Source organism: Crocodylus siamensis, chromosome 4, assembly GCF_052110815.1.
Source record: "Crocodylus siamensis isolate JL-2025a chromosome 4, ASM5211081v1, whole genome shotgun sequence".
NCBI classification, from domain to species: Eukaryota; Metazoa; Chordata; order Crocodylia; family Crocodylidae; genus Crocodylus; species Crocodylus siamensis.
This window is the reverse complement of record NC_143398.1, coordinates 189,988,035-190,000,789: the sequence shown is the minus strand read 5'-3', so window position 1 is coordinate 190,000,789 and position 12,755 is coordinate 189,988,035. Positions and strand designations below refer to the sequence as shown.

Here is a 12,755-nt window from a genome sequence, read left to right as displayed (position 1 = left end):
CGCGCCTACTTAAAATATGCTCTGATGAATGGCTAATTTCCAGTGTTGTTTGTTGGTTGCAGGGAACATCCCCCAAAGGTTTACCTTTCAGCCACTATAGTTGCTTCTTAGAAAACTCTGAATAATTTGTGATTCTAAATACAACTTTAAGCAAACAACGTTTTAGTGCAATGTTATGTAACAGCAGGATTATTAGTATACAAAAAAAAAAAAAAGAAAAAGAAGAAGGATGTAAGGCAACTCTTGGTAGGTATTGTGCTCTTGGTAGGTATTGTGCTCTCCCCCCTTTTTTTAACATTTGTAAGTAGTGGGAATGAACACTGCAAGTGAACACACTGCTCTGTAAGCTCTCATTTTTTAATCCATTTTGAAAACTTGTAACCTATAATTTGAGAACGTGTGGGAGACTTAGTAATAAGTTGTCAGATCCATGGAGGATCAAATCTCACGTCATTACAAAGCCCTGTATAAATTGGCATTTATAGCTCATCCTTGCCATGTAGTTCAAAACATATTGTAATGCTCAAATATTCTTGATAGAAATTTTAAAGTATTTTTTACCTTTTAAAAAATGATCCTTACATCCTTGTAACTTAACTCATTTCTATAGATATAGCTTCATATATGAAAATCTTTATATAGATAAATTATTCTGTTTTAAAAATATTCTTGGATACAAAGTTGTGCAGGTGCAAAATTTGAAAAAATATACTGCTCTAAGGAATAAGTAGTAATTAAACTGTGCTATTCTAGTGTGTATATTTTTATGCTGGAATTATATATTTTTACTTTTACATTCTGCCCCTTAGCTTTTTCATCATATCAATGTCACATTTCTATTATACCCCTTGCTTCTAGTGCCTTTTTCCAACATGTCAAGCTTTACCTCAGATCTGACTGTAAGTATAGAAGCTAGTTACATACACATTCATCTTTGTCAGCTAACTATTTCCAGAAACTGTTGTAGACACAAAATCGTCTCTCCCTTTGCCTTATAAACACAGTTGTTTCTATTAAGTGAATAACAAATGACTGTGGGTGAAATCCTGGCCCCACTGAAATCAATTGCCAAGCTCCCACTGACTTTAGGCACTTTTACCTTGTGTAGGTTCTGGTCTTCTAGTCTTAAGGTAAAATGGAGCTCTGCCAAAAGTAGTATATACATGTATATACAGCAGTTATTTAATCAGTTAACATATAAAAGATATGGCAAAGCAAGTTAAATAAAAGTGCTCTCATTGATAACTTCTACATATAAAACTACTTGCAGAGTTATAGAATTCTGCAGTAAGGAGAAGTAATCCAATTATTTCTTGACTACTGTTCATGTGCTTCCCTGATTTAACTTAAAGCCAACTAACCAGCCTGCCTCTTTTGGTCAGGTTGTCTTCATGACAGTCTCCAATTGCAGCTGGCTGCAGGAATTCTTAACTAGTAACCCCACCTGCTTGGTCTAGTAGATGCAATTGGAACTGAGCACCTTGCAGGTTGCCTGTATAGCTGACTTCTTGTTCACTCTGCATTCCAACACTGTGCAAGTAATTAGCACTGCATATGAAACAACATACAAAACAATCAGTATCACCACATATGGAATACGTGTAGGAGACATATACACTGGTTATTCACTTAACTAAAACCACTGTATTTTGGAACATGAAAGAAAGCACAGATTTTTTTATGCTGTTTGATCTATCTGGAGAACAGCAGCTTGGGTTGATTCTTCATCAGACTGTTCTGTTTCTCCACTGGTTGGTTTGTTTCTCTCATCATACTGTCTCTGGCTAGAAAATTCTGGTGCTGTTCCATACTCTTCGTCATCTTCAACAATTGAGAGCTCAATGGTGTTGCTTATCCTTTTGCTCCTTCCTTCCTCGCTGGGTTCCGTCTCAAAGGAATCGATTACTGCTTTGTCCTCCTCCGTTATAGAAGTGGTAGGTGTCACCTCTGAGTATGCCTCAGTGAATGAGGTCGTCTCATCATTCACAGCTTGATCACTGCTTGTACTTTCTGTTGGTTTCTCCTCATTTTCAGCAGGGGTCTCTCCTTCACGGACTTTCTTCACATTGAATGTGAGGGGGGACACCTTGAAAGAGGAACTCTTTGAAGTGGATTTCTGGTGATGTGGAGTAAGTGATTTCTTAATCTTCTCTCTTCTCTCAGCAGAGACGATCTTGTTCATCTTTTTCTCAATGTTTTGTCGGGAAAATGCTTTCTTGAGACTGTCCACTTTCTTGAGGCTTGATCTTTTTATTTTCTCAGCTCTGGATTCTCCCTTTTCATCTGCACTGTCGTCCAGACCATTTTCATCATGAGGCATTTCATCATCTGATGAAAGCTCCACTGTATGCAAGGTTTCTTCCAGTGTCTTGTTCTCATCTACAGGTTCTTCCTTTCCTTCTGTGATGCTGGGAACAGGTTCTTTTGCAAAAACGCTGGCAGGAATCTCATTTTCCTCCTGAAAGAATTGACAACTTTTAAGTTGCATAGTGCATTGCTCACAACTTTGATAAACAAAACACAGAGCTGAAAAATTATATTTGCTCCCTCCCGCTCTCCTTTCCTCCCTGGAAATGAAGGAAAAAGCATTTTTTTTTTGTTTTGGTATATTTAACCAGTAACAAACCACTCAAAACTCTCTGAAGCATTTGAATGTGCAACTTGGCAGAAGGCAGAGCAGAGTGTGATTGTGCGGTATGTGGCGCTGCAAACATGTTTGCAGTGCCACATACTGCACAGTCCGGTGTTCTCCATGCTGCAGGGCGCACTGCCTGAGGATGCATTGCGCTGGGGTTTTTTTCCACATTTTATTTTTTTTGACTCCTGGATATCCAAGGATTAAAAAAAAAGGTGTGTGTGTGTGTGGGGGAAAACAGAGCAACTCACACACTTGATGCACGCTGCTGAAAAACGGGGCTGGGCTGTCTGGAGTTGCGCTCCACTGCTAGCCAGGCTGTGCACAGCAGAATTTGTGCAGCTGCAGTCCCAGGAGGCCCCCAGGACTCCAGGTAAGGCTGCTGGGCCTAACACAGTGCTGGCTCCAGCCTCCCCTACCCCTCTTGGGGCAACTTGCTGTGCACCAAAATGCATATGGTGCAGGCATTCCTTGGGGACAAGTAGTGGTGGTACAAGTGCTATTTGTCCCTGAGGACCAAAGTCCATGCATGTTTGGATGTGCTCTATGAGACAACTGGTTCAGAGGCATGAGCTTTTGGAGGCAACAATCTCTTTTGTCAGATGAGATGCTATGAACAGTTACTATCTGATGAAGCCTGCCTGACTTCAGACTAACACAGCTAACCACCACTGTATAAAGATAGAGTCATGTCAGTCTGAAGTTGGGCAGAAAGCAGGGCAGGGTAACACCTCAGAAGCTAACTTCAGGTGGCCAACCTGCAGCGTAACACATGGCACATTGGGGAGGCAGCACTGTGGCAGATTGAGCAGAAAGCAGAAAGTAGAGCATCAGATCAGGCAGGGAGCACAGGACAGGAAGCAGAAAGCAGAACAGTGGCTTAGTTGGGGAACACAAGGCAGGAAGCAGAAAGCCAAACAGCACATCGGGCAAGGGGAAGGGATCACAAAAGTACTTGGAGAGGTTGTGGGGTTAATTTGTGACATGCCTACCAAAAAGATTGGCCCCTGCTAGACTAACTTGTTCAGAGAGGCACGAACTTTCCTAGGTTACAGCCTATTTTGTCAGATGCTGTGAATGGACTGCTATAGCAAATAAATTAATCACTATGTGGCATAGGGAATAAGTAGTCTTCATACCCCAGTGAAAAGAGGAATATTTGTACTTTTTACACCCAAAAAAGAACAGGGAGTGGAAATATTCCAGAAGGAATCAGAAGAGCTTGTAAATGAAGAAGAGGTAAGGAAAAGAGCTAAAACTAGAAATTAAGGAGCTCATCCTACAACTACTACTGAATACAGGGCTTTACTACATAAGCAGTCCAAAGAGAGATTTCATACCCTACCTCTGTTACTTTTTCTATCAAATTAGTTACCATTGAATTATATGGATACTCTGCATTTATAGTACTTATGCTATCATTTTTAACCAGACAAGGCTTATGAGAAAACCCTTATTGTTACATACAGCAGAAAAAAAATTCATAACATCTTTAGGTAGAGAAAGCACTAAATGCTATATGTGATGGTCTCAGATCTGTTCCCAGTGGGCAAGAGACTCCAGTGAAGGTGGGGGGTAGGACAAAATAACCAAACAGTGTATGAACTTCAAAGCTTTTGCTCATTAGCTCAGGACTGAGCATATGGTGTGATCCCCTAGAGAGAATAGTCTCTTGGGTTATGATTGCTGGTGAGGCTGCATTGGGATGACTGCATGAATGCACAGAAAATGCCAAACTGCATTTTGTATGTTTGTTTCTTTGAAATAATAATAAAAAGTCAGGTTATTTTGCTACCAGCTCACTATATGGCCCTCATGGGAATACAGTATATGTGTGTACACGCACACACACACTCAAAGAATATTTTTTGACAATTGTGTTTTCAATGTGTGCGGTGAATATACTTCGAGAATGCAAAAGGAATCACCTTTGTCAAATATTTTGATATGATTTTATAATTCAGTTGTTTCTTATACCTTCTTGAACCAACATTTAATAACAAACATGTAAAAACAACATGCCCAAAATATTCTGTACATTTTCCGTGGTGGAATTGTAATAAAACACGCATTCTTTTTGCCATACATATACATATAAAGACATTTTTTTTTTGTGCTGAAGGCTAAAAAAACACTGGTATGTAGTCTTATGATTTTAACTTAATTTGCAGTGACTGGTGAGCAACTATTTACTGCTCCAGCTGTAAAAAGCCAAAACAATTTGTAATGAAATGCAAATGTTTATAATTTTCTGTAATCTGGTTACAGAAATCTGGACTGGGTGCATAGATATAACTGGGATTGGACCCCATTGCAACTATCTGGAGAACAAAGTATAAATCACATGAAGCCCTAGTCTTGCATATTCTTTCAAAAACAAGGCACTTAAGGGTTACTTATAATTCTGAATATTCCAGCATTCAGGTATATGAGACTGAACAGAAAAGAGCAAACAGATTCCACAGCTTCAGACAACCCTTTGTAAACTACATTTGTTAAGATTTTTTAAGATTTATTTTCAAACCTGAATGACAAAGTACAAAAACCAAACCATGACTTCTTTATTCAAACACATTTTCTTTTGACTTTTAAATGGCAACTTTGTCTAAACAAGAATAGAGCAGGCCCTTTAAAAATATTTAACAGCAAACTAGTTTCACATGAAATTGATTGTGTAATCAATCTAATTCAGATGCAAGATAATGCTGTAGATAGTGGCATCAATCTAATGACACTGCTAAAATGTTCATGTTGAATAAAAGTATAGCAGATTTCAGAGAAAAGAAAAAAGAAAAGGGGAAAAAAGGCTGAGGGGACTGATCGTCTGCCCTCCCCACCCCCATACAAAAATTCATAACTTCTCTAAATTTCCATAATCAGCTGGCTATTCAATTTGAGTTTGAGATGGATGACCTTGTACCTAAATGACTACACTGGGAATTAGGAAATCTGGACTGTATTCCCTTTTCTGTCCAAACTTCCTGTGGGGGTCTTGTGCATGCTGACCTTAGTGCCTGTTTCTTTTCTGGAAAACAGAGATGATGATGCTGTCTCAGTGAATGGTGTGAAAATGTGTGGTTATAAAGAACTTTGGGGACCTTGGATGGAAGGTCCTATAAATTCAAAATGTTGTTATTATTTATGCAATCAAATAGATAACCAAACAGATAACTGAAGCATTTGCTGATATATCCTATATAAATGCACTGCTAAAATCAAGTTAAGAGGTGATTTCCCCTCCCCCTTCTCCCCCCCAGTAACTTTTCACTCCAGACCAGTGATTCTCAGGCTGGATGCCAAGTTACTCAGGGGTGCTGCAAGATCCTTTGAACGCTGCCCTGAGGTATGAAGAGACAGGCCAAGTATGAGGAGATAAATGCAAGTGAATGCTCAATCCCTGCCTGACAACAATCCCTTATTGTTGCTAAACACAATAGTGATTCCCTTTGTGATTTTTTTTTTTTGCCAGAAATTTGGGCACAATCCTGAAAGTCTTTCAGATGTGGGCCTTCCCACTGAAATTTGCAAAACTGGGTCTTTTGCCTTGGGACACACCCTGTAGTAGCCCCAATATATGTGCAGATGGTGACTAGATGATTAAATCTAATATTCCAAATATCTATTTTGCTGAATGAAGTTCTGGGTTCTGCTGAGAGACGATTAAACAGATCAGAACAGCTGCAATTAATTTTACCTTCCTAAGACTACTTTGCTTCTCTGAATTTATAGATATATGCAGGGCATGTTATGTCATCCATCAGCATAGCAGTATACCAGTGGAAGGCTTAGCAACAAATGTAGTAATGGCATAGCTTCAGGCCATAATCCATGCTTTGTTTACTTTCCCTTAGTTCTTTGATTTTTTTGGTGCATGGAGGCACCTTCCAAAACATGATTATACTGATCCAAGCAACAAAATATAACTAACTAGATAATATCCTATAGTTTCCCCTTGGTCTCTTCATTTCAGGATCAAATGTTTACTAAATGCAGTGTCGAGGGTGAGGGGAGGCTTGAATAGTAATTTACTGGCCATCCCAAGCTGTAATTTTAATACGAATGAACAAGACCTTACACAGAAAAAATTAAGTAGTATTCCTCTCGATTTGGAATTTTACCCCTGCAGATAAAAGATCATGCTGGTCATGTGGTTACAGCAGCAGAGAAAGGAACAATGCCAAAGCTTAATAAGGAGTTGAGAACAGTTATTTCAGTACTTTGTTAAAGTGCCATACCACTTATGGCATGCGTTACAATTTTTGCTGCCTCAAATGTGTGGATATAACAACTTTTTAAAAAAAATGGCACCAATTAAAGAAATATATGCAAACTGGGAACAATCCAGAATATCCAAGAGGAGAAAGCTATTTGAATATACAATATGTAAATTGCTAACATTTTTCCAAAAGGCCTTCAATCTGTGTATGTTGATGGAAATCTGATTCTAACAAGTTGCAGCACATCTTTGTGAAATGCAAACCACAAGCTCAGTCATGTGTTTCATATGCACCCAATGTTCTTATTAAATAAGAAGACATTTAGGTTGCATGAAAAATTTAGAATCAAGTCACAAATCTCTGCTTTCGTTTTTTACTTTGTTTTCTCCCTAAAGTCCAGAAGCCAAGTCCTTAATGACAAACCTATAGCATGAAATTTAAGTAATTTTTTAAAATGATGAATAACAAATTCTCAAAACACAAACTAAACAAAATTGGCATGCACCTGAATTACTGTTTTCACACACTTGACATTAACCACTGTCTGAGTAGCCAATTAATTCCTTCTTTCCCAGACCTTTTGAAAGCTCTTGATCTATAGCTGTACATAAATGGACCCACCCTTTTGTTGTTTTTCCTATTACAATTCTTTTGTAAATAGGATAGCCTAGAGCTGGGGTCAGCAACGTTTTTGGGTAGTGTGCCAAAAACACTCACAACCTCGACTTCTCAGATCTTTGTGTGCCAGGGGGTGGACAGCAGTGTGTCGCTGATCCTTGTGGCAGTGCAGCCCCAGCCCCTTCCCCACTTTCTGTCCCAAGGCACATGTACACTTGCCACCAGCAAAGAGCCAGGCTGGGGTCTGTGGACCCTGGTGCAGCTACTTGTAGTGTCCCAGCTGCCTGCCACAGCTGGCCAGACCCTGGGCAGGCCTGCCATGGAGCATGGGCTGCTTGCAGCAGGCAGCGGAGAGGCTACAAGTGGATGCACTGGGATCCACAGAGCCCCAGCTTGGCTTGTTACTGGCAGCAGGTACACACATGCCTTGGGGTAGATAATGGGGAAGGGGCTGGGGCTGCACTGCCATAACAAGGATTGGGCCTTCATAGTTCCCCCACTGTCTGCCCCAAGGTGTGCATGCTATGCAAAATGCCTTTGCATGCCACACTGGCATGTGTACTAGCGATTGCCTTCTTCTGGTTCTCTCTAACACCTCTTTGCTCCATCACACTTCTCTGAAAGAGACCACACAAAGAGCTTTCTGGGGAGATCTGCAGGCAGGTAACAGTGTTGAGCAAGCTTACTGCAGGAATGACATGGGGAAAATAAAAGCATCATGGCAAAGAGTGTAAATGTTCTGTTGGGTGTGGTCAGTCTGTTCCCTGGAGTGGAGCAGAGCTGGCAAAGGGAGCAGCACAGTCTCCACACTGGAAAATCCCAGGCTCTCCAATTATCACTGACAGCCCAAGCCCTGGTGTTGCTTCTGCTGCAGAAAATTCCAACCCCTCCAAACAGCTATTTCACACCAGCCACTCAAATGTGATAGGCCAGAGGACTTTGCCTCAGCTTTCTGTCCAAGAGGCACCCAAGTTGCTATAACAGCTGGCTTGTGTTACTGATGGGAAGTATTACAGCCTCTTAACAATATTACTACTGAAGTTAAACATGATTTTTCTTCGTTAAATGAATACATTGGGCCCGATTCTCTTTCTATTTACAGAATATTGGTTTTCTATCAGGTTGGAATCCAGGGGATAACAACATTAATTATACCCATGGAAGGGAGATTGGAAACAGACATCCTTCTGTGCAAAGGTACTTCTGAGTGATACACTGAATTGAAAACGTTGATTTTTAATTTGCCAACACTCACTGGAATAAGCGTACATTTATTTGCTTCATTTTTGTGATCTGTATTGCATTTTGGAACCAGATATTTCAGAAAGGCTTACGCCAAACTCCCAGATTCAAACAGCCTTAGACCTTTAAGAGTATTGAAACGTAAGTCCTATCAAGCCACTGCCCTGTTCTCCTTCAACTCCCTCCTCAAGATAATCCTCTGTCCTCACTCCTGCAAAGCACTCTCAGTAGATAATGAATAGGCAGTGGGTGAACTGGAATAATCAAATTTTATACCAAATATGTTTGGTTTATTGTTATCTCACCCATCCCCCATCCTTTTGTCTATTTCTTCCACCTGTTGTGTCTTGTCACAATCCTAGAATGCAAGTTCTCTGGAGAAGGGATCAATCGTGTTTAAACTATGCCACAGCATAATTAACTCCCGATTCCGACAGAGGTCTCTGGATGCAACTGAAATAATATAAAGATAACTTTGGATCAAATCAAAACCAAAGTTGGAGATGGGATCAACTCTGAATTCAAGGTGTTTGAACTCTAGATCAAAATTCAGTGATACTAGCCAGTACTGAAGTACAGAACTGGAATCCCTATCAGTTAGTAGTGTTTTTAATTATAACAAAATATTTTCTTAAATTTTTTTGTCAATCCAGGTACTGTATCTATTTTAATGTGTCTAGTGAGCAGAAAACTTTTCAGTTTGCTTTGCAGTAGGAAAGCCCCTGGGGTACACAAGGTCTGAATGCATCATGACCTCTTCTTCCTTTGGCTTGGCAATAGTAAACTACAGCTTCAGAAGAACAATAAGCAACAAGGTGGGGTCTTTCCTTTCCCAAGGCACTGGATTTAATCAGGTCCTCCAATTCTTTAAACCTAGTACTACTTGATCAAAAAACATGACAGATAATCTAAAATAGTGTTTACATGAAATGTTTAAAATTGTACTTTTTAACTAGCTGAAATCCAGGTAGCTTTTTCCTGAAGCAGAATCTAATTTTTTTTTTGAAGTAAAAGGCACACCCTGTATTCGGTTAAAGTTCATGTTGAAAACAATCCAGATCATTGCTTAAAAAGGAGAAAATATGCAAACTGTTCATACCACTGAAAGCCTTCCACCCAGAAAGCTAAGTTTTATAATAACTGGCTTATGAGATCTCTGAATGGACTGGAGCAGACATACAAATTAAAAGTTGCAATTTTTATTCATGGCAACAAGTAACCTAATACACCAAATATTGATTTTGATGTAAAAAACCAGTGTGCCTTTTTTCCTTGGCTAAGCCCTGAAAGAGTTAAAGATTTCTCTCCACAATCTTTACTCAAAGTTTCCACATGCTTCCCTGGGATGAAAGCATAACAGCAGCAGTGGATTCCTTCCCCTTCCACATCCTGTGGAGAAGGGAATATGAATTGGCTGGTGAAATGCAGTTTCTGTGCATGCTTTGTACAAGAACTGTTGCCTCTGTTTAATGTGACACATGTGCTAGGCATGAATGTATTCAGTGGGTCTTAGTAATTCTGAAGTGGTAAAGCTATGGATACAAGTAATATAGTACTACTGTACAATGATAAAGAATGTGTTTTGTCTTTATGTCATGAGCAGCAATCCTGTGCAAAGTGTATCTGTATGCTTGACAGAACATGCTGGGATAGTGCTCCTTTTAAGAACCCTCCCCCCCATATTTGTAATAGAGATAAATATTTGTGATATGTGTATAGATAAGGGAGGAAGCATATGTGCTGCATTAGGGGGAGTGCATTGCCAGCACAGATCAGGAAAAGTGGGTACATGTGTCCATACCAAAAAAAAAAGCATACACTGCACACAGATCAGATGTGCGTATGAATCACAGGGGTAATATTTAACTGGAAAAAAGGATTCCCCAGAGACCCCACAGGCATAGTGTCTTCTGTTAAGTAATCACAGCAGCACTGACCTGAAAAACCCTGTCTGAAACTCCAAAAGGAATTACATACAAAGCATGGAGACAGTAAGTTTAATTGCTTTCTAGCTGAGTATACTGGCAGCTCTGAGCTGACAAAAGTACGGCCAGAGGGAAGTGCACTCATTCAGATGGCTGACAGTCACCAGCCCGCTTCTGGAAAGCCTGTGCTTGGTATGCAGTTGCCCAGATTTGTGCAGCTCTGCTGCTTGCATTTCTCAGAGATGAGTCGAGGTGAATCCCCTCCCTGAACAGCAGAGGCAGGCCACACCCTTAACTCCTTCCCTGGCACCAGTGGGCCACCCCTTTTAAGAAGCTCTTGACTGGAGGATCTTCCACAGGCCTGAGTGGGAAGGAACCAGTGGTGGCTCAGGAAGAAGTGGCAGTGGAGATGGTGCTTGACAGTGCAAAGGCTGAGCACTGGAGGAGGTGACATCTTCAGCCACCTTCCCACTCCCCTGGGGCTGTAGCTAGAGGCCTGGAGGAGTTATGAGAGGCCCTCCCTCCCATAAAGAGATGGAGCCTCAAAGGGGCTGAGTTCTCCCATCAACCAGGACCATGGGGAAAGGCAGGGGCTGGCTGTAAACTGGGCACGTCTACATGAGACACTTACTGCACATTAGCCTAATAACACTGTGCTCTAGCATGTCATGGCAGAAACCATGCTAACAGCCCACTGTGCAGTGTTATTAGACTAATGTGCTGCAAGCATTGCTAAATAACCATGCACCAGTTGCTACTTTGGGTAGTGCACATTCAGCTGGTACTTGATTAAGGAAGTACTAAACTAAATGTGCAGTATGTAAAGCACATTAACGAATGTGTAGACGCACCCTGGGTGAATTAGCCAGTGAAGGCCTTCATTCACCCACACGAAGACTTTTGGAGGGTGATCACAGGTAGAGGCGGGCTGCGCTGGATGACCCAGAAGAGGACTCCTGGCCGGGGGGGCAGATACAAAGAGTGGAGGTTTTACCCGCCAGCCTCTGTCTGTCCTTCCTGCGCCAGCCCTCGGTGGGAGGCAGGTGGCGGGCAGATCCGGCGAGGCAGCAGGAGGGTGACACCCCTGGGTGCAGACGGCTCCCCCCCACCTCCCCCCGCAGTGCGGGGCCGGCTCTGACCTGGAAGATGAGCACCTTGAAGTGGTTGCGGCGCAGCAGCTGCGCGTGGTTGCTCTCCAGCCGCTTGACCTGGGCGCACTGGCGGTCCATGCGCTCGCGCACCTCGCGCGTGTGGGCGCTGACCTTGCGCGACTTCTCCAGCAGCTTGCTCACGGCGTTGCTGGTGGACGTGTGGTGCTTGCACAGCTTGCTCAGGTCGCCCTGGATGCCCTTGACCGAGCCCTCCAGCTCGATCTGCCGCTGCTCCATCGCCTGCTGCTTCTCCTGCACCGAGTCCAGCATGTGCACCAGCTTGTCCAGCAGCGTCAGCACTGTGATGGCGTTCACCTGCGAGCTGTCCCGGATCGCCTCGCCCGCGCCCGGGCTGCCGGGCGGCTCCGGGCTGGCGCCGGGGTCCGGCAGAGCCGGGGCGCTGCTCCGCTCCGCCTGCGCGCCATCCTCCCCCATGGCTGCCCCGCCGCGCCGCGCCGCCGCCCCGCCGGCTCTTAAAGCCTCGCGGCTGCCCACCCCTGGGCGGGAGGCGCGGCCCGGCCCGGCAACGGCCCTGCCCGAGCTGCGGAGGCGGCGCCCGGGGGTTCCGGCTTTTGTTCGGGCGGCCTGCGCGCCTTCCCTCAGCTGCGCACTTCGGGGGGGAAAGCTCATATTTCACTCCTGACTTCATCCCAGGCGGGGAGAGCAGGCTGGTCGGGCTCCTCTCCAGCGCCAGCCATTGGCTGCGCCTCGTAAACTTCTCCTCGGCTGCTGTGCCACGGATGCAACACAAGAGCCTCTGTTTGCCTCCTTCCCGCCGCCCCCTTCCCCTTCCCCTTCCCCTTCCCCTGCCGCCTCAGGTCTCTGCCTGGCCGGCCTGCAGGCTGAGCCCTGGCTTCCAGCTGAAGGAGCCCAAGAGGAGGGGAGAAATGCTTTCAGCACCGGCTAGGATCCACATTTTCATGTAGGGGTCAATAAAAGCCATTCCCAAGGCACCAGGGAAGGAGAG

General features: G+C 43.3%; 1 protein-coding gene across 1 annotated transcript; it reads right to left on the bottom strand.

Annotated features, from left to right (window-relative positions):
• Positions 1–339: 339 nt before the first annotated feature.
• CAVIN2 (caveolae associated protein 2) lies at positions 340–12,398 on the bottom strand. The gene is made up of 2 exons (XM_090045215.1): positions 11,777–12,398; positions 340–2,458 (listed from the first exon to the last, which is right to left on the bottom strand). Exons 1-2 carry the CDS (start codon positions 12,221–12,223, stop codon positions 1,679–1,681), a joined length of 1,227 nt encoding a protein of 408 aa, XP_089901341.1. The 5' UTR covers positions 12,224–12,398; the 3' UTR covers positions 340–1,678.
• Between the last annotated feature and the right edge of the window lie 357 nt (positions 12,399–12,755).

Coding starts and splice junctions, on each gene's coding strand:
- CAVIN2 (XM_090045215.1), bottom strand. CDS start 12,223: ATGGGGGAGGATGGCGCGCAGGCGGAGCGGAGCAGCGCCCCGGCTCTG. Junction 2,459..11,776: donor TCAAGGTGCTCATCTTCCAG/GTCAGAGCCGGC, acceptor CAATTCTTTCAG/GAGGAAAATGAGATTCCTGC.